The sequence below is a fragment of the Arabidopsis thaliana genome, chromosome 4 (genome assembly GCF_000001735.4).
Source record: "Arabidopsis thaliana chromosome 4, partial sequence".
In the NCBI taxonomy this organism is placed as follows: Eukaryota; Viridiplantae; Streptophyta; class Magnoliopsida; order Brassicales; family Brassicaceae; genus Arabidopsis; species Arabidopsis thaliana.
The window spans coordinates 6,695,897-6,713,518 of NC_003075.7; the positions used below are offsets into that span (position 1 = coordinate 6,695,897).

The 17,622-nt window shown below is 36.3% G+C and overlaps 5 protein-coding genes across 12 annotated transcripts; 1 reads left to right on the forward strand and 4 right to left on the reverse strand.

Annotated features, from left to right (window-relative positions):
• Nucleotides 1–815: 815 nt before the first annotated feature.
• AT4G10910 (uncharacterized protein) lies at nucleotides 816–1,559 on the forward strand. Its single transcript, NM_117159.2, has one exon. The coding sequence runs from the start codon at nucleotides 1,037–1,039 to the stop codon at nucleotides 1,445–1,447; it is 411 nt and encodes a 136-aa protein (NP_567368.1). The 5' UTR covers nucleotides 816–1,036; the 3' UTR covers nucleotides 1,448–1,559.
• KELP (transcriptional coactivator p15 (PC4) family protein (KELP)) lies at nucleotides 816–3,370 on the reverse strand. 2 transcript variants are annotated; one of them, NM_001084903.1, is made up of 4 exons: nucleotides 2,908–3,303; nucleotides 2,624–2,729; nucleotides 1,963–2,089; nucleotides 816–1,394 (listed from the first exon to the last, which is right to left on the reverse strand). In NM_001084903.1, the coding sequence occupies exons 1-3, from the start codon at nucleotides 3,205–3,207 to the stop codon at nucleotides 1,998–2,000; spliced, it is 498 nt and encodes a 165-aa protein (NP_001078372.1). In that variant the 5' UTR covers nucleotides 3,208–3,303; the 3' UTR covers nucleotides 816–1,394; nucleotides 1,963–1,997. The 2 variants fall into 2 exon arrangements, with proteins under 2 accessions (NP_001078372.1, NP_192830.1); NM_117160.4 differs by lacking the exon at nucleotides 816–1,394 and having other exon boundaries at nucleotides 1,778–2,089; nucleotides 2,908–3,370.
• Nucleotides 3,371–6,816: 3,446 nt separating this feature from the next.
• Nucleotides 6,817–8,755, reverse strand: AT4G10925 (Nuclear transport factor 2 (NTF2) family protein). 5 transcript variants are annotated; one of them, NM_001203769.2, is made up of 4 exons: nucleotides 8,596–8,749; nucleotides 8,139–8,455; nucleotides 7,774–7,970; nucleotides 6,817–7,340 (listed from the first exon to the last, which is right to left on the reverse strand). In NM_001203769.2, exons 2-4 carry the CDS (start codon nucleotides 8,385–8,387, stop codon nucleotides 7,091–7,093), a joined length of 696 nt encoding a protein of 231 aa, NP_001190698.1. In that variant the 5' UTR covers nucleotides 8,388–8,455; nucleotides 8,596–8,749; the 3' UTR covers nucleotides 6,817–7,090. The 5 variants fall into 5 exon arrangements, with proteins under 5 accessions (NP_001190698.1, NP_849357.1, NP_567369.1 ...); NM_179026.3 differs by having other exon boundaries at nucleotides 8,139–8,480; nucleotides 8,596–8,742; NM_117161.4 differs by having other exon boundaries at nucleotides 8,568–8,742.
• A 259-nt stretch (nucleotides 8,756–9,014) lies between these two features.
• AT4G10930 (RING/U-box protein) lies at nucleotides 9,015–15,352 on the reverse strand. Of its 2 annotated transcripts, none has more exons than NM_001340694.1 (15): nucleotides 15,137–15,352; nucleotides 14,965–15,067; nucleotides 14,587–14,672; nucleotides 14,389–14,479; nucleotides 14,227–14,276; nucleotides 13,910–13,997; nucleotides 13,731–13,840; nucleotides 13,272–13,337; nucleotides 12,560–12,993; nucleotides 12,424–12,468; nucleotides 12,235–12,310; nucleotides 11,033–12,122; nucleotides 10,871–10,945; nucleotides 9,599–10,645; nucleotides 9,015–9,512 (listed from the first exon to the last, which is right to left on the reverse strand). In NM_001340694.1, the coding sequence occupies exons 2-15, from the start codon at nucleotides 15,025–15,027 to the stop codon at nucleotides 9,282–9,284; spliced, it is 3,552 nt and encodes a 1,183-aa protein (NP_001319898.1). In that variant the 5' UTR covers nucleotides 15,028–15,067; nucleotides 15,137–15,352; the 3' UTR covers nucleotides 9,015–9,281. The 2 variants fall into 2 exon arrangements, with proteins under 2 accessions (NP_001319898.1, NP_001329515.1); NM_001340695.1 differs by having other exon boundaries at nucleotides 9,056–9,512; nucleotides 12,235–12,295; nucleotides 15,137–15,262.
• Nucleotides 15,353–15,489: 137 nt separating this feature from the next.
• Nucleotides 15,490–17,616, reverse strand: AT4G10950 (SGNH hydrolase-type esterase superfamily protein; the record flags this gene model as incomplete). Of its 2 annotated transcripts, none has more annotated exons than NM_117164.2 (5): nucleotides 15,490–15,829; nucleotides 16,045–16,300; nucleotides 16,613–16,852; nucleotides 16,946–17,061; nucleotides 17,250–17,616. In NM_117164.2, the coding sequence occupies 5 exons, from the start codon at nucleotides 17,614–17,616 to the stop codon at nucleotides 15,606–15,608; spliced, it is 1,203 nt and encodes a 400-aa protein (NP_567372.1). In that variant the 3' UTR covers nucleotides 15,490–15,605. The 2 variants fall into 2 exon arrangements, with proteins under 2 accessions (NP_567372.1, NP_001329284.1); NM_001340696.1 differs by having other exon boundaries at nucleotides 16,946–17,073.
• Between the last annotated feature and the right edge of the window lie 6 nt (nucleotides 17,617–17,622).

Below are 17,622 nucleotides of genomic sequence, written 5' to 3' on the forward strand. Positions count from 1 at the left end.
TCTGTAATTCAAAAATTTCTATGATTCAAAAATTAACAGAGAGGTAAAATAACAAACCCAAAGATATAAAGTCCATTAAAAATTATACTTTGATTTCAAATTAATTAAATAATAAAATTTGAAAGAGCTCATAGCTCAGTGGTAGACTATTTGACTGCAAATTTAGAGGTCACCGGTGTGAACCTGGTTGGGCTCTTCTTTTCTTTTTTTCGTTTTCTAAAATATGTTACGAACTCCAAATAGTTGGTTAATGATATGCATATTAACCCGTGAATGATTTAATATGAAAATGATAATTGGTTAATGATATGCCTATAAAAATTAATATGGTCACGGGATTTGATATTCCTTCCTTCCCTACTAACCCAAATAGTCCTACAATAAAATTATCCATAAGTTGAAAAAAATAAAATAATAATGATGTTCCTAATGTAATAGCTTAGTTATTGCATAGTGCGATTCCAAAACTAATAAATGAAAATCAACCAAATTATTGGTTCATCCCCACGGGCCACGGGTCATATTATCTATATGTCATTATGTATTCATACATACATACATACATATTTCTTGTTTTATGATATGTTTTTGTACATATTATAGTTTGTATATATGATATGTTTTTGTACATATTATAGTTTGTATATATGTGTGTTTCTATAAGTACAATATAAAAAATCACTTATAGTCTATCCCCGAAGATATTCAGTTGAAATATTTGCTATATTGCTGGCATTTTTTATAAGAATTTTATCTAGAACGCAAGAGAACAAAAAAAGAAAAAAATTAGAAAAAAAATGAGTTATAAAGGATGAGGATAAGGTAATAGTATTATGCACAGCGCGGAGTATCACATGCAAGTAGTGAGATTAAGAGACAACAAAGAGACTGTTTGATCAATCCTTGTCTGAGAGTTACTCTCTCTTTAGTATTTATAAACCTATCTTGAACCAAAAACAATCAAATCAAACTCAAAATTTAGTTTTAAACTCTCTGTTTCTTTCTTATTTTTTCTTCATTTTTAGTTGCTGTGAAGATGGGGAATTGTTCGCAAAGAGCAGTATCTGATGGTGGTGGTTCGGTTACCGTAATTGCGACAAATTCAAGAAACATCCTGGAAGAGTATTACAGAAGCCGGAGATGTAGCTCGTTGCCAATAACAAGGGAGAAAACACTAGGGTATCTTGTTAGACAAGGTACAACAAGCCCTAGAGGAGTACTTGGGCCAAGGATACAAGTGTCGCCGCAAAGAAGAAATGGAGTTTGGAAAGCGAAAGTGGTGATCGGAAGTAAGCAGCTTGAAGAGATTTTGGCAGTTGAAGGCAATACACACGCTTTGATTGATCAGCTCCGGTTTGCTGCAGCAGAAGCTTTAGTTTCTTCAACCTCCGCCTCTGAGATGGTCAGAGTTAAAAGTTTATTGTCCAAGTCCCGAAAAAGACAATGAGAACTACTTCTGTTAGGTTCGATGATTGCGTTTTTTTTATGTGGCTTATTTGTAATCCTAGCAAAAAGTGTATATAGCACAAACATTTGATAAATGAAAAAAATATCTTGTTATATAAAGAGTGTATCTAACTCGGTTTTCGAAGTTTATGTTTTGTGAAATATAGAAACCAACTGAGGAAAAAATTAATACATTTGGTTCTGTTTGACACAGTCTGTGTTTCAGTCTGATCTGGTTTTTGAGAAAATATTTAAAAAATATTAGGTTTTAGCAGGATTACTTTTTTGGGGTTTGTTTAGTTTCGGTTACGGTTTGTTCAAATGCAAAAGATTGAAATTTGAAACCGGATCAGATGGTTTTGTACTTTGGTCCAGAGTTTTTGGAATCGGTTAAAGCGAAATGGATACAACTCAGTACGAGACACATAACGACCAATTCGAGAGAAGAAAATAAAAAAGACAGTTACATGAGAGACCTGAACATTCGAACAACTAACTACTTAAGAAGACACTTACACATGTTTAGAGATAAAGTATCACATGTTCTTCATTCAGACACGCGATTCCATTTTCTTGACAGCATTTTCGATGGCTGGCATGTTTTTCTTGAAGGTTGACCATTGTTCATCTGTTAAGCTTATTCCTGGAGATAACATTATAACATATCAGAGACCAGACATGAATCAAAAATATTCTCAATATGGTCCATTTTGAGTAAAATGGTTGTCCCTTTTTTTTTTATCTATAGAGAAGAAAAGATGAACTATATTCAAACCCAAATAACTATTCTCAAAGTAGATAAAACAGAAACTATTTAATGACTTTTACACAAAATATCAGGACTTGCACAAATTCAAAGATGTAATACAGAACAAGCTTAAGTGCTAGGTTAAACTAAACTACCATAAACTGAAAGAATCATTCAAGTCAACAACTTTTCGGCCAAAATGGTTTGTAATCACCAAAGCTTTTTACTTAATATACAAAACTGAAACTTAACACACCCAAAACAATAACAACTCTGAATCATCATTGACTCCAAATTTCGAATTGTGAACGAAAATCACTTTGATGCAACTCTAAAGTGGAACTTGAAAGAAACATTTGCACATAAACACAGAATTTGGCTCTACAATTTCTGAAAAATTGTGATAGAACAAAGAGAGCTTTAAAGTACCTTTAGAAGTAGGAAGTTCTTTGCCATCTTTCTTGTAATACTCTCTGATAGAAACCAAACTCTTCCCTTTAAATTCCTGAATCGTCACTCTTCTCTTATCCGATAACTAACAACAACAACAACAACAACATTCCAAATTCAGAACACACAACATTCACTAATTCACAATCTCTGCTTCAGAGATAACACTATTAGCTTCTCTACGAGACCACATACAAATCAAAATCAATCCTATTTCAAGCAAAATCAGTAATCGAATTCGAGAAAAAGCAATGAAATCAAACCCTGCAAATGATAAGATCGCCGTCATCATCAAACTCTTTGTTTCCTTTACCACAATCCTTATCTCCATCTTCTTCTTCCTTATTCACTTGTGAGTTTTCATATTCTCTCGCTCTCTCTTCGTCGAGGAATTTCTCCACGACGCTTCGTACAAATGCTTTGTGAGATTTCTCCGAGAGATCGATTGCGAGTTTCTCCGAAGCGAGTTTACGAACCTTGAACTCTGTTATCTCTTTCATATCCGATTCACTGAGTATCTCTATCACAGTTTTCTCGATCTTCTCCTTCGTCTCTTTCTCCATTTTTAGGGTTTTTCTCCGCCGGATTTTGACCAAATCGGATTATCGGTGTTATAAACCCGATAAGTATAGATGAAATTATCGCAATCGTATAAGCGTGGTGGTAATCCATCGCTCATTTCTATTTATAAAAATGGATAATGCTTATGTTTATCTATTATATTTTCTTTAAAATTGAATAAATATGGATGTAATTATCGCAATCGTATAAGCGTGGTGGTAATCCATCGCTCATTTTTATCTATAAAATATGGATAATGTTTATTTTTATCTATTATTTTCTCCTTAAAATTCGATAAGTATGGATGTGATTATCGCAATCGTATAAACGTGGTGGTAATTCATCGCTCATTTCTATCTATAAAATATGGATAATGCTTATTTTTATCTATTATATTTTCTGTAAAACTGGATAAGTATAGATGTAATTATCGCAATCGTATAAGCGTGGTGGTAATCCATCGCTCATTTCTATCTATAAAATATGGATAATGTTTATCTTTATCTATTATTTTTTCCTTAAAACTAGATAAATATGGATGTGATTATCGCAATCGTATAAACGTGGTGGTAATTCATCGCTCATTTCTATCTATTGAATATGGATAATGCTTATCTTTATCTATTATTTTTTCCTTATAACTAGATAAGTATGGATGTGATTATCGCAATCGTATAAGCGTGGTGGTAATCCATCGCTCATTTCTATCTATTAAATATGGATAATGCTTATCTTTATCTATTATTTTTTCCTTAAAACTAGATAAGTATGGATGTGATTATCGCAATCGTATAAGCGTGGTGGTAATCCATCGCTCATTTCTATCTATAAAATATGGATAATGCTTATTTTTATCTATTACTTTTTCCTTAAAACTCGATAAGTATGGATGTGATTATCGCAATCGTATACGCGTGCTGGTAATCCATCGCTCATTTCTATCTATAAAATATGGATAATGCTTATTTTTATCTATTATTTTTTCTGTAAAACTGGATAAGTATAGATGTAATTATCGCAATCGTATAAGCGTGGTGGTAATCCATCGCTCATTTCTATCTATAAAATATGGATAATGCTTATTTTTATCTATTACTCTTTCCTTAAGTCTCTTACTTTCTTGTTAATTCTATTATTTTTGGGTTGGCTGATTTTATACCCATAAACTAATTGCATTCTCAGCTTTTTCCCCACACTTTTTGGCTCTTAATTTTTCACCATAAACTTTGATAATTCTTTAAATTACAACATGTACTTTCGGATTCATCCTTAAACATACATTTCCAATTGAACCGGTCTTTAAACCGGAATTAACCACAAATCCGCGTTTACTGTACCACGATTGCGATTTACCCGATTAATCACCATATCCGTTAAGAAAAAGGTTGGCTGATTTTATAGCCATAAACTAATTGCATTCTCTGCTTTTCACCCATACTTTTTGCTCCTGAAATTTCCACCATAAACTTCGATAATTCTTAAAATTGCAACATGTACTTTCAGATTCATCCTTAAAAATATGTTTCCAATTGATTTAGATTGTTAAACCGAGATTAACCATAAATCCGCGTTTAGTGTACCGCTATTGTGATTTACCCGACTAATCCCACACCCGTTAAGAAAACGACATCGTTTTCTCTTTGTTTTATAATGTGAATCTATCTATATATGTTATGTGTTGTGTTAATTGGTAAGGAAAATGACAAATCGAACTAGATAAAACTCCTAATCATAAGGATAGATAAGACTCCAAATCAATTAGTCAACCTAAATAATATCATCTTAAAGAGAATCAACTTCCGAAAATACATCATCCAAAATAGACAAAAGAGGTTGAAGATTGTTCCAATGACAATCTAAATCAATTGGAAACATATTTTTAAGGATGAATCTGAAAGTATATGTTGCAATTTTAAGAATTATCGAAGTTTATGGTGGAAATTTCAGGAGCAAAAAGTGTGAGGGGGAAAGCAGAGAATGCAATTAGTTTATGGCTATAAAATCAGCCAACCCTTTTCTTAACGGATAGAGGTGATTAATCGGGTAAATCGCATCGTGGTACAGTAAACGCGGATTTGTGGTTAATCCTGGTTTAATGACCGGTTCAATTGGAAATGTATGTTTAAGGATGAATCCGAAAGTACATGTTGTAATTTAAAGAATTATCAAAGTTTATGGTAGAAATTTAAGAGCCAAAAAGTGTGGGGGAAAAAGCTGAGAATGCAATTAGTTTATGGGTATAAAATCAGCTAACCCATTATTTTTTTTTAAGTAAACTCTATTATATTTTCATTTTTCTTCTTAAGTTTAATATTTTATAACAATTTGCGATATTTTTCTTAGGCTGATGTCAGTCAAGTTTTCGATACTAATTACGGTGTCGTTTCGTGAATCTATTAGTTCACTCTCTGAAAAGTTTGCTTATGTTAACAAAGATCTAAACCGGAGTGAGTGAGCAAACTTTTTCGTTTGATGGCATTACGTTAATACGGTACAGACGTAAGCGATTTTCGTCACAATGATCGACGATGTTAGAAAAGTGATTGATATATGGACTTTTTTTTTTAACACCTTAATTGATATATGGATTTTTTTTTTCACTTCTTACTGTTACATATACACATTATAAAATAGTTTTAGAGATGGGTTCAGAGACCATTTTCTTGGTTATTCTTTTTAGACAACCTCCATTAGTGAATTGTTGGGTGTCTTTCAAAAAAAAAAAAAATTATGACTTAAAACACGCATCTTCAGTTACATGTCTTCCTATAAATATTTTTTATGTTTTCTTCAAGACACCGAGTATGATTGATTGGTTGGGGTGTAGGAAATTTATAAAGACACTAAAAAACTACAATCATGTTGTACTTTTCTTATTTTTTCTCACAGCCTAAAAAATATAATTTTTAACTATTTTGGCTATAAGTACAAGTTTTTCTATAAGTACATTATTTTTAAAATATATATTAAATTGATATTTGTGAATAATATAATATAACATAAATACAATTTACTAATAATAATTCTTTTTTAAAAATACATACGACCAAAACCTTATTTCTACAACCAAATCATCCATTTCATTCTCTTTCTGAATTCATATTGCTTTCTTCTTCTGGATTTTGGTACTTCTCTTTCAACCCTCAGATTCACTTTCTTTTTTTCTTCCACAATTGCGGAACAACCGCATTCTTATTAACGATTTATCCATCGTATCATCAGTTCACATACGGAATACATTCATGTATCATGGAGAAACTAGCTTCCTTATCTCAAGACTCGTCATGGGGTAATAATAATCTGAAGCTCTTTAAGTCTCACTAAAAGACCTTCAAAGGTTTAATTAAAGTTTTTGTTTGATCTTTGTTCATACTCAGTATTAGTCCAAGTGCTTTGCAGTTACAGCACATTACCACTCACTATATAGTGAGCGAGGCTCATCGGATAGAGATGCAACCTACGACTCCTTTATCTTACAATGTCCCAGTCATGGAAAGTGAAAACTCTTAATTAAGTTGCAATTTGGGTCGTCATTCAATAAGATCCTCTATGCCACATTAAGAGCTCTCATCAGAGGATTGTGTGCATCTATGACATTGACGCCAGCGTTTCCTTTCTACTTACTAGATTAAAACCATTGATTCAATTCCAAAAACCAAATAGAAATTAGGAAAAAGTAATAATTAGACCAACCATTCAACAGCAACTGAGAAAAAAAAAAAAATAGAACATTCAGTACATGTAGTTAAAACTAAATAATAACCACTAAAAATCTAATAAGCCAATTTCTCCAATATGCAGTTTCTTTCTTCTTCTTTATTTGTTGTCCCCATGAAAATAAAAGAAGAGAAGGAAACCAAAACTAAAAGATATTATCATCATTCATCAATGAACAACAACTTGTTGATCATCGATGAGCATCACTGAGCTGTGATGATGAACCATGTGCCACCTTCCATTGTGGAACTCGAACACATTGGTTATTAGGAATGGACCACCATCCACGTTCAGGTATGCCTTCATGGTGACCCAAGCCATGTCTGTTAGTATCCGAGTGCGAACCGTGTGGACCTGAAAGTCAAACCCTTGTTCCCAATTGAAACAAAGTTGCCAGCTTTGTATCACTTCATTGTACCTGCAATTCAAGAAGGGAAAACATAGATGATTCATACCGATTTCTTTTAATGAAATCCACAAAGATGTATTTAGCCTATTTGAAGATGGCCAAATCTAGAACAAAGATGCATAAGAATAAAACTGTGTGGAGTAGACTCAAACAATGGAAGGTGCTGAAAGAATCCAAATTCTATCAGAGCTGCTGTGGATATACTACTGTTAACTCTGTTATCTTATTGCTATAACTTTTTTGCTTAAACGTTTTTACTAAATCATACAATACTCTTAACATCTTGTATCACGAGGAACTGCACAAGAGCATTGTTCCGCTAGTATACTCAAACTCAGATACCATCTCATAGCTAAGACCATAGAAACATACCCAAAACCGTTAAAGAACATGCTAGGTACACATTAGAATGACAAAAGGGGGTGAAATGTGGAGTTGTTACCCGGAGAAGAGTTCGCCAGAGGCATGGATACACTTGACATAGTCCGAGTTCAACCACAACCGAGCCATCGCTTGAAGCGCTCTGTCTCTAATGATGGTGAAGAATTCCGTATTCACACTAATAATCGCTCTAGTAGTTGCATAGTACTCTTTCCACCCATTGACTGGTGTTATACCATCTTGCTCCAGAGTAAAATCCTAACACATGAGAAAAAAGTAAGAGAAGCATTAAACAAAATAGCACCATTCACGAAAACACACACTAATCCAGAAACTGCTAAGAATACACATCTTTTAACCTAGAATCATTTCTGAATTTCCAATACACAAAGCTAATACAAATGAGTGATTAGTGAATCTAATTACCTTGTGATAAAGAGCTTTCCAAGCATTATCATCATTAGCAGCTTTCCTCATCAAGGAATTAGTCATGGATAAGCGACAGAGACTGGGATAATCCAAGTAACTAAGCGCGTGTGTCGTAATTTCCGGAACCAACTGCTCCATCATCGAAACTCCAGGCTTATCATCCGCCACCGTGGAAGTTGTAACCGTCGTTCTCTCTCCGCCACCCATAGGAGGCGTACCACCGTTAGCCAGCGGCGTCGACGGCATAGGTTTGTTGTCCAGTTTTCTCGTCCGAGGAACAGATCGAGAGAGGAAGAAAACGATTGCGATTGGTACTGCGATTATGAAGAACAATAAGGACTGATTACGCGGCGAGAAGGAGAAGAAGTTAGAAGAGACATAAAAAAAACTTTGTAAACATGAATCAGAAGAACAGAAAAAACCTACAGAAGAAGGAGCTTGAAAGGTGACGTACTTAGGGTTTAATGGTGGTTTCCTTCTTCTGCAGAAACCCTACAAATTGAATCGGGAAATAAATTTGGCGAGACGCAGAAGAGAGAGAGATTCAGAAGCTCTTTTGTCTCCAACTCCGTAACTGACCATCGCAAATGTTTATCAAAATGTGTCACTGTAGGAAATAGCCTCAAGTTTCAAGGGTATTATAGTCATTGCACATGTATGTTTATCCAAGTGCGTCAGAGTCACTATAGAAAACAGATCCGTCGTCGTTTAACAATTTTCAAAAATATAAAGAAATGCGTCAGGTTAGGCCCAATAGGCATTTTAAGAATTTCATTGCTTTGAGCCTTTGACCCAAACAAACTATCATCATCTTCTTTTACATTTAGCTTTTAAGTTTACTAGTTCAGTTTAATAATCACAGTGACGAAAAAGTATGTAACTAATAATAAATATATCATTTTCATCTCTAAATATTTTTTCAAAAACCTGTCAGCGACCAAGTAAATCTCAGTTTCAGACACAGTTTAGGTCTATCTGGTTCGGGGTACAACAAGAATTGCTTCTCTCGCCCTAAGAGAAGAAGACTCAGTTTCCAAAACCCGTGGAGAAGACAAAAGAGAGATACTAGTTAAAATCTATTTACGTTTTTGTACTGAACTACTTGTTACTTCATCTTCTTATTTACGCCATCTGATTTTCTCACTTGCACTTATCCTTGTGGTGAGCTCCAGAGGAAGCGGTTTCGACGTATTGCTCGGCAAGTTTCTTGATCTTGTCTCCTTCTTTGATCAAGAAGTTAGCACTCTTGGCTTTGCTATGATACTTCATCACTTTTTCTGTGGTTTTAGTCACTGCCCATCTGTATTGTTCCACGTTTATCACTCCGCTCTTGCACAGTGGTCTAATATGTTCTTTGATGTATGCTTCCACCTGACGAAAACAATAAAACCATTGAAGAGTGAAGACAAAGGGAATGAGAATTTTGACATGACAGAGACTTTTACAGTTTTTAGTACCTTCTTGGTGATGGAGTTACCAAAGCCATCAGCTTTGCCTTTTTCCTCTTTAGACGGCTTTTCGCTTGGTTTGCACTTTTGAATGCTTCTGGGAAGTTTTTTCTCTTGAATGCAAGTGATTTCAAAGTTTGAAGCGATGAACTCTCTCTGTGTGTTGCTCTCGCACTCTGAATCAGGGGCTTTAGCTTTAACACCATTCTCAGCAAATCCTTCGATGAGAGGTCTTTCAACTAGTTTCTCTGTACCAGGTCCGTATAGTTCTTCACATTCAGCTACAGAAAGGATCTCACCTCCCCCTTCTCCTTCTCCTTCTCCTTCTCCTTCTCCTTCTCCTTCTCCCTCAGCCTCAGGTACAAGCTCCATAGGAACAAAGCTCTTTCCATCTTCTTTTCCATTTGTGGTCTCGTTCAGGTTTTCAGTTGTTGTCTCTTCATCCTCTACGACTTCGGATGGATTCAAAGACTTTCCAGGTTGAACAGTGGATAAAACTACCTTCACCTTAGTCAAGCTTTCATCCGGCTGCATTACTGAAGCTTTTTTAGCCATTGTAGCACCGAAATAGTCTTCTTCATCCAATTCATATTCAAAATCCCCAAAGATGTCTGTATCAGGAACAGAATCCATGTCAAATACATTATATGGGCCTGTCTCCCTGGTCTTGTCCAAGGAACTGTCTCCTTTCTCTGGAAGAACTTCTACTGAACGGGTCGGGCTGTTTGGTGGTGAATCAGCAAGACCTGCTGCTCTGAGCGCTTCAAGGACGGCTGGATTATCTGAATCTTTACTACTTATACGTTCTGACTCACTATCAGCCATTGGTGATGACGAATTTGGTTCTACAGCATTATCCATCGTTTTGCTCTCTGAATGATGCAGTATTTCTTGTGAGCATAGATTCAGATACACAACTTTGCTACTTGATTTGTCAGCAATCGCCTTCTCGATATTTATAGCATCAGCAACGGCTAGTTCTGTCGCTGCACTTCTTCGAATAGTCAGAAGGTTTTCTTTCTTTAATAAATGTTCTGTCAGGCGATATAATTGTGTCTGCAGAAACAGCAATTTGCTTAGGAACAAAAACAAGTAAAGCTATTGCACAAGTTGTGATGTTAATAATGTTTTTGCAGGAAAATCAATAACAGATTAGCCTCAATTTTCTGTATTATCAGTTTAACGTATGTAAATGTAATAAAAGCACGGCTTGGGGATTTCTACCTAAAGGAGTTAATTCTACGTAATAGTCTTTCTCTTGATTATCAGCTATCCACGTACCTGCCTAACTGCCACAGGAACTTTATTATGGCGACTAGTTGCAAGGCTTGGTCTCATATCAGCTGGAAGTTGAGCCTGATAGAAATGGTAGAAACAAACGAATGACATCTCAAAAAACCAGAATTTTTAAAAGAAACAAAGTAAGTGATGAGAATTACACACCAACAATGGATAATTCCCTTTAAGCTCGGGAGAGCCTTCTTTGTCTTGGGTTGAGTTGTTGCCAGCTAAAGCTTTCTTTCTTGCAAGAACCTGCAATGCCCATTTCCTTTTGTCTTTCTTGAGATCGTCAGGATTTTCAACCATTTCCTTAGAGTTACTTGATGTAAGATTGGGTTGCCCATCCGACTGTTTGTTTCCTGAGTTCAGTTTTGATCCAGCAGCTTTTACACTGCTCCCCTTGGCAGCACTAATTTTTGGTAAGGTCTTGCTGGCTTCTGTGGGTTTTCCATTGTTTTGTGAGTTTCCCATTTCTTTCGGTGCCAAAAGAGGCTTGAGATTATCATTTCTTGGGAACACGGAGGTATCTGCCAAATACAATCTGGAGAGGATAGGATTTGAGGCCTGTGGGGTTTCAGATGAAAAGTTTGTTTTGGTGTCAGCTGGTTTATTCTTCAAGAGGCTAAGCACAGACTTCAGAGTTTCAATTTTTTCAGGCTTTCTACCTTGTATGCACCGATGCTTCCAAAACTCAACTTCACAGTCCCGGTGCCATGCACTTTTTCGCTTCCCATTTAAATCTGCATAAATTTTCTTCGTCAGATTCTCTCTGACTTTTCCTTTCTGCAGCATCAACTTCTTTGCCTTCACAGCCAGAGCAGAACTTCTTCTAGGTGCTTCACCAGTTTTAGGTCCTGCCACAGCAGCTCTAAAGGCAGCCAAAAGTTTTGGATCGAATTGGTTTTCTCTGATGTCCTCCATCGATTTGTTACGAACGGCTTCTCTTATTTCTTTCCTTAGTTTCTCAACCAGAACCATTGACTCTTTCTCGTCCTCCGGTGTCCTCTTGATCTTCTTTACCCTCAAACCAGCAGCATTCTCTGCTTCTGAAGACTTATCAGTAGGATTTGAACGCATGAGATTTTTTCTACGGCCAGTTCCTTTGACAATGCTGAATATATCAACAGTTGTATTGTTTGAAGGGGATCTGCTCTCGTGGTGAACGGTAGTTAATTCTTCCTCTTCCTCCAGTTTTAGTTCATTGAGAGATTCGTAAATCTCAGGTTTAGTTTCTGAGTTGCCATCATCCCCACTGGTAAAGAAATGCCACGAGGAAACAACAACACATTCAAAAATTCGACACAAAGCATAGTATAGAGGGAAAGATGGTACCACGAAGAACAGATTTCATCTTTGAAACTGACCTGCAATCTGAATGCTTTCTCTTTAAGCTGATGACACTGGCAACATCTGAATTGGAAATGGCTGCAGTGGAAAGATCTGGTAAACGCATTACAGTTGCAGATAATGATCAAATTACATTTAGCCATAAAGAGGAAGAAATGAAGGAAGCAGAAGATAAACAGGCGAACAAAGGGCAGTATGTTACTTACTTTTTTTATCATCTATCGACAGACAATCCTTCTCTACAACAGGGTCTACATTTAACAGAAATAAGGACAAGGCATATTGAGAATCTTTACGTGTTAAGAAATTACCACCAAATTAACTCTAAGTCAATCAATATACCTGCTCTATTCTCTATGTCTGCAGCAAAAAATGGTTGATCTGAATCAGAAGATAGTCTTGATGATATATCATGTGGTAAGGACTGGTTGAGTTCCGATTTGACTGCGACCTGCTCTGTATTTTCCTCCCTACAAAGAATTTTAAGATGCGAACTATCTGGGTCTCCATCCATTTTAGCTTGAACTGGCAATGGGTTGGTATCACTTGGTCCCATATGAGACTCGTCTCCTTTGACTATTGATACAACAAGAGCTGTCTCGCCGTCATCAGCAACTGTAACTGAAAAGTTTCCAGAGTAAACAGCCTCTACTGAGCATCCGCTATTTGTCTTCTCAGAAATATCCAGGGACTTTCTTGTCTCCATTAGTGAGGTATCAGGTTGTGTCTCCATTGGCGAGGTATCGGGTTCATGTGGTTTTTCATTAGAGAGACATCTGTGGACACAAAACCAAGGAGGGAAACTATGACAAGATGGCTAAATAAGATAGAGAAAGGAAGAATAATATGTATAGGCATTAGGTTTCACTTAGAATTGGTACAAAGTGTCTTTACTAGATAAAGATTAAAATAATTTTATGGAAACTCTAATATAAAAATATTTTTGCCTAATAGGCTAATAATTAAAGAAACAATATAATGAAACAACGGTGCTGAAGTTGATCAAACCATGGATTAAGCAATCATAGGTAGTCAATACGCCAACGAAACCTACCTCGGACATACCCATGTATCCTCAGATGCATTTTCCACGTCAAAACCCACACAAATAGCATGATACCTGTTAGCACAGTTGAAAGCAACAGTCAGAAGCTAATTTGAAAGAATGCTGTAATGATGAACAATCTAAAACAATACGAAGTACACAAAAGCAAGTACATATAAAAGATTGAAAAGGCTAGTATCTTTGCCATTTACATTTCATATTACAAAATTCCTTCATGTGATAGACTGATAGTGATAGCATTTAGAAACCGGTAGCACAACTAAGCTTTAGACACAAAATCCATCTAAAAGCATGGTAGACACAAACATTATGGCACTGTAACAACAAGGCAAGCTCCAGAAGTTCACCAGCAATGAATTAGTGATAGAAAAAAGAGGTAAAAACAACAATCACGACAATGTACAAAAAAAAAAACCATAGATAAAGTCAACAGGTAATAATAGTTACCACATATCACACGAATCACAAGCAATTGATGTATCAAGGTTTGAATCCCCTTCAATGTAACTGAAAGTGTTACGAATCTTGCAAAGATCTCCATCTAAACAGACAACTGCCTACAAAATGATTAGGAAAGCTTAATGTACTTTGTAGTAACTAGGAAAACCCATATATGATATACTTACATTTTCATCAATATAGTGTGTATCGTCAATATAGTGTGACGGAGAAGAGACGACATCAGTCTCCTCCTCAATGCAGCAATCTTCATCTCTGCATGTATTGCTTAGTTTAACGTCAGCAGATCACAACAGTTTTTAGCAAATACAGAAACATATGGTACACATGACATCTATCACATTTTAAATCACTTGATTATACTATGCCACTTAATATAAATTTATCATTATAGGCCACAAATAATTGAGGACAAAGAGACCGCTCAGATAGTTCAGGCAAGCAAACTTTATCACAACAACAAACACAAGGAAAAAAATAGTACCCTGATACCAAATCCTCATCGACCTTGCTGCTTTCACCTGAATCAAACACCTTCATAATCAAAACAAAAACTCATTATTCCTAAACTCAAAAGTTCTACTTACAAAAATCATGACAAATGTTCAGATAAAACAAAACAAAAAACAAATATGAGACATCTTACAGGGACACATGTAATCAACTGAAACTCTCTCTGACATAGAGGGCAGAGGTTCATAATCGTAGACCAATTATCAATGCATTCAAAGCAGAACCTGAAATTTAACAGACATAGACACAAATTACCAGACTGCTCCTTAACAAACACCCATAGCAACTTTGCAATATTTAAAGACAATGAAAAGCGAAAACAAGCTTTTACCAGTGCTGACAGCAATCAAGAACGCCTCTATCAATAATTATATCCATGCAAATTCCACATCTTTCCCCTTCAATTTCAGTCATACCCTGTTCAAAGAAATTAAAATCAACACTGAGAAGCAATAATGCACAAACACAGTTTATTAAAATCTCATCCTTGAGATTAAAAACCACATATGTTCCAGGAAACGTGACACAAACTAAATGAAATGGTTGACATAGCAACTTATGTTCATGATTCTAACTATAAAGCTACATAAACAACCATTTTCACCGGAAATTACAAGTTTTAAAGCTCCAGGCTCGAAATGAAAAAGGTAAACCCATGATTAGTTCAACCAAAAGAAAAATAGCCCAGAAAGTACAATTTTACACTAACATTATGTTCAACTTCAACAGCTTCATCTTCAACCAAGTTACTAGCGTCAAAATCGAGCTCCATTTCCTTCGTCACAAAGATGATCAGAGATGAAATCGATTTCCTGTAACAAGAACGACGCGTGAGAACAAAAAATCGAGGCGAAATTTTTGTAAACCCAAAGCCTACCTACCTCGGATCAAAAACCTACGAAGAAGCTGAGAGAAAAAAATCTCAGAACCCTTGATGAAATTGAAAAAAAAGGCGAAGCAGCTTCCAAGGGCAAAATTGGAAAAATTACGAGAGGGTGGAGATGACGTCACCTCTTTAGGCCAAGATTTTTGTTTTAGAAACTTTGATGAGAAAAGAATTGAAATTATGTCTTCGTCTCCCTGAAGATGAAATTTTCCATTTATAAACCACACGTGCTTTTTATGGGTCGAATCTCTTAACTTTCTGTTTCATGTGGGCCATTTACGTAAATACATTGAGCCCAACTTTGTAAAACATTTATCCTTTTTCTTCTCTAACCCCGTACTTTCTTTCTTTAGCATAAAAGACCTATAGTTTTCCTTTATGTACCATGGACCAAACATCAAAATTGCAAAGTTCATTTACAATTTACTATGTTTTTTATGTACATTTTTATCCTCTCAGCTGATTTAAGAATGAAGCATAGTTTCTAGGTTAGTAGGGTAACACATGTCCACGTGGCGACCATTCCATACATTGTCGGCTAGAATGGCGTTAACGGCGTCTGTAGGATGAAACTGGTCCCACCAGAGGTGACCGGAGGCGTCAGAGCAAGCCATCTCCGGCGAGATGCATGGAAGCCATCCTTTGTACCTCCCTAGCCCACAACACGCATCTGTCGTCTCATTAAAACCTGTCCACACCACAATACACACACAACTAAGATTCAACAAGACTCTTGACAAGTTACTTTCACACTTGAAGATGATCAGAAAACTCTATATATCACTCTCAGAAGACTATGTTTGAGTTCCAAGATACTGCTATGGGATTATAATGCTATGTTGTTACTTGTTACCAGTCACAGTCTTTTTGTGAATTGAGAATTGACATAGAAGTGGTGCTTACCGTAGTGTTGGTGGTTCCTGAGAATGTCCATAGCGCTTTGGAACACGTCACAGTAGATAATGGATGCCCCTGGAAGCTCACGGTTGAGTTTATCTACAGTGTATCTCATGACAAAGTTGGATTCCATGATCATGCTGTTCACTTCTTCTGCACATTCTCCGTTCTGGCTTCTGTATTTCCACATGTAGTATGGTGCACAGCCAATAGGTGGCAGTCCCATCACCACCATCCTCCTCACCTTGACATTGTACAAGGTCTGTGAAACAAACATAATACTTCTCTTATTAGGCCATCAATATGCAGCTAAATGAAGAGGCAACTACTATAACTCAATCATGTTTAGGCTATCAATATGCAGCTTAATGAGCTTTATGCTCTCTACAACTATACAAACCAGAGATCCAAAACAGAAAAAAGGGTTGTGATTTGATCTTCATAAAGGCAACGTTTTGTGTACTAATCAAGATGTCTCACTTATACTAACTATACTAACTCAGAATCATACTTGTCTGTCCCCTATAAACTCTTTACCAAGAGAAAACGTATAAAGATTGATTAGAGGTCTAACCTTGAGCTCCTGTCTCATATTAGAAGCCAAGAACTGATTAAAATTCCATGGAGTATAGAGATTCTGCACATTGGAGATGTTTCTGATGTAGAAATGTATGTAATCATTCACTCCAATCGATATGTAGAAAACCGAGTTTGACACTAAACGTTCCGAAGCTTTCTCCCCAATACTCAGTATCATCTGCTGAAACGTATCAACAAACTGCTCAACTTGCATCGCAAATGAAACCCGCTGGCCCTGCAACAACAAAAATTCCCCCACAGGATTGAAAAAGCTGAAAGATGGTATACAGAAAATGAACTCAAAAGACTCTGAAAAACTGAGTATTACCAATTCAGATCCACTTGATAAGATGATTCCAGCACCAGCTGATGCATAGTTTACTCCTTGAAACATGTCTTCAACAGTCCCAGTTTGTCCAAGATAGCTAGGAACGAATGGTAAGCCTAAACGATCAGCTGTTCACAAGATTTTCAATGGACAACAAAAAACGAATGATTCAACATTTCCTCAATGAATTTGTTCCTCTCAATTGTATAAAGAATCGAACACAAGAAGTCAACATTTTCGCTTACACTTCTAAGAATCAACTGGGACTATAATCAATATCCAGAAACTGGGGAAGAATTGTAACCTAGATAATCAACTGGGATTCTTCCATTGCAAAACCTTCCCGTTGGTTGATGCGTATCGAAATCGCGACCGTAGGGAAGCCGATCTGCTCTCGCTAAGGTTCCAAGAAAGTTATTGGTTCCGCTATCGACTGAGGAATCTCCGAAAACGAACAACGCCGGTACAAATGGCAAAGACGGCTTCACCGTCGGAGATTGTGCTCTGCGCGACGGCGATGGAGGTAAAAACGGCGGAATCGAAGGCTGAAACGTAGAAATCGAAGGATAAATCGGCGAGATTCTTGTAGTTAAGTGATGATCGGCGATCAATTTGGGTCTCGTGAAGATTATCAGAAGAGAGAAAACAAGAACGAGAAGCTTGATCGACATTGAGAA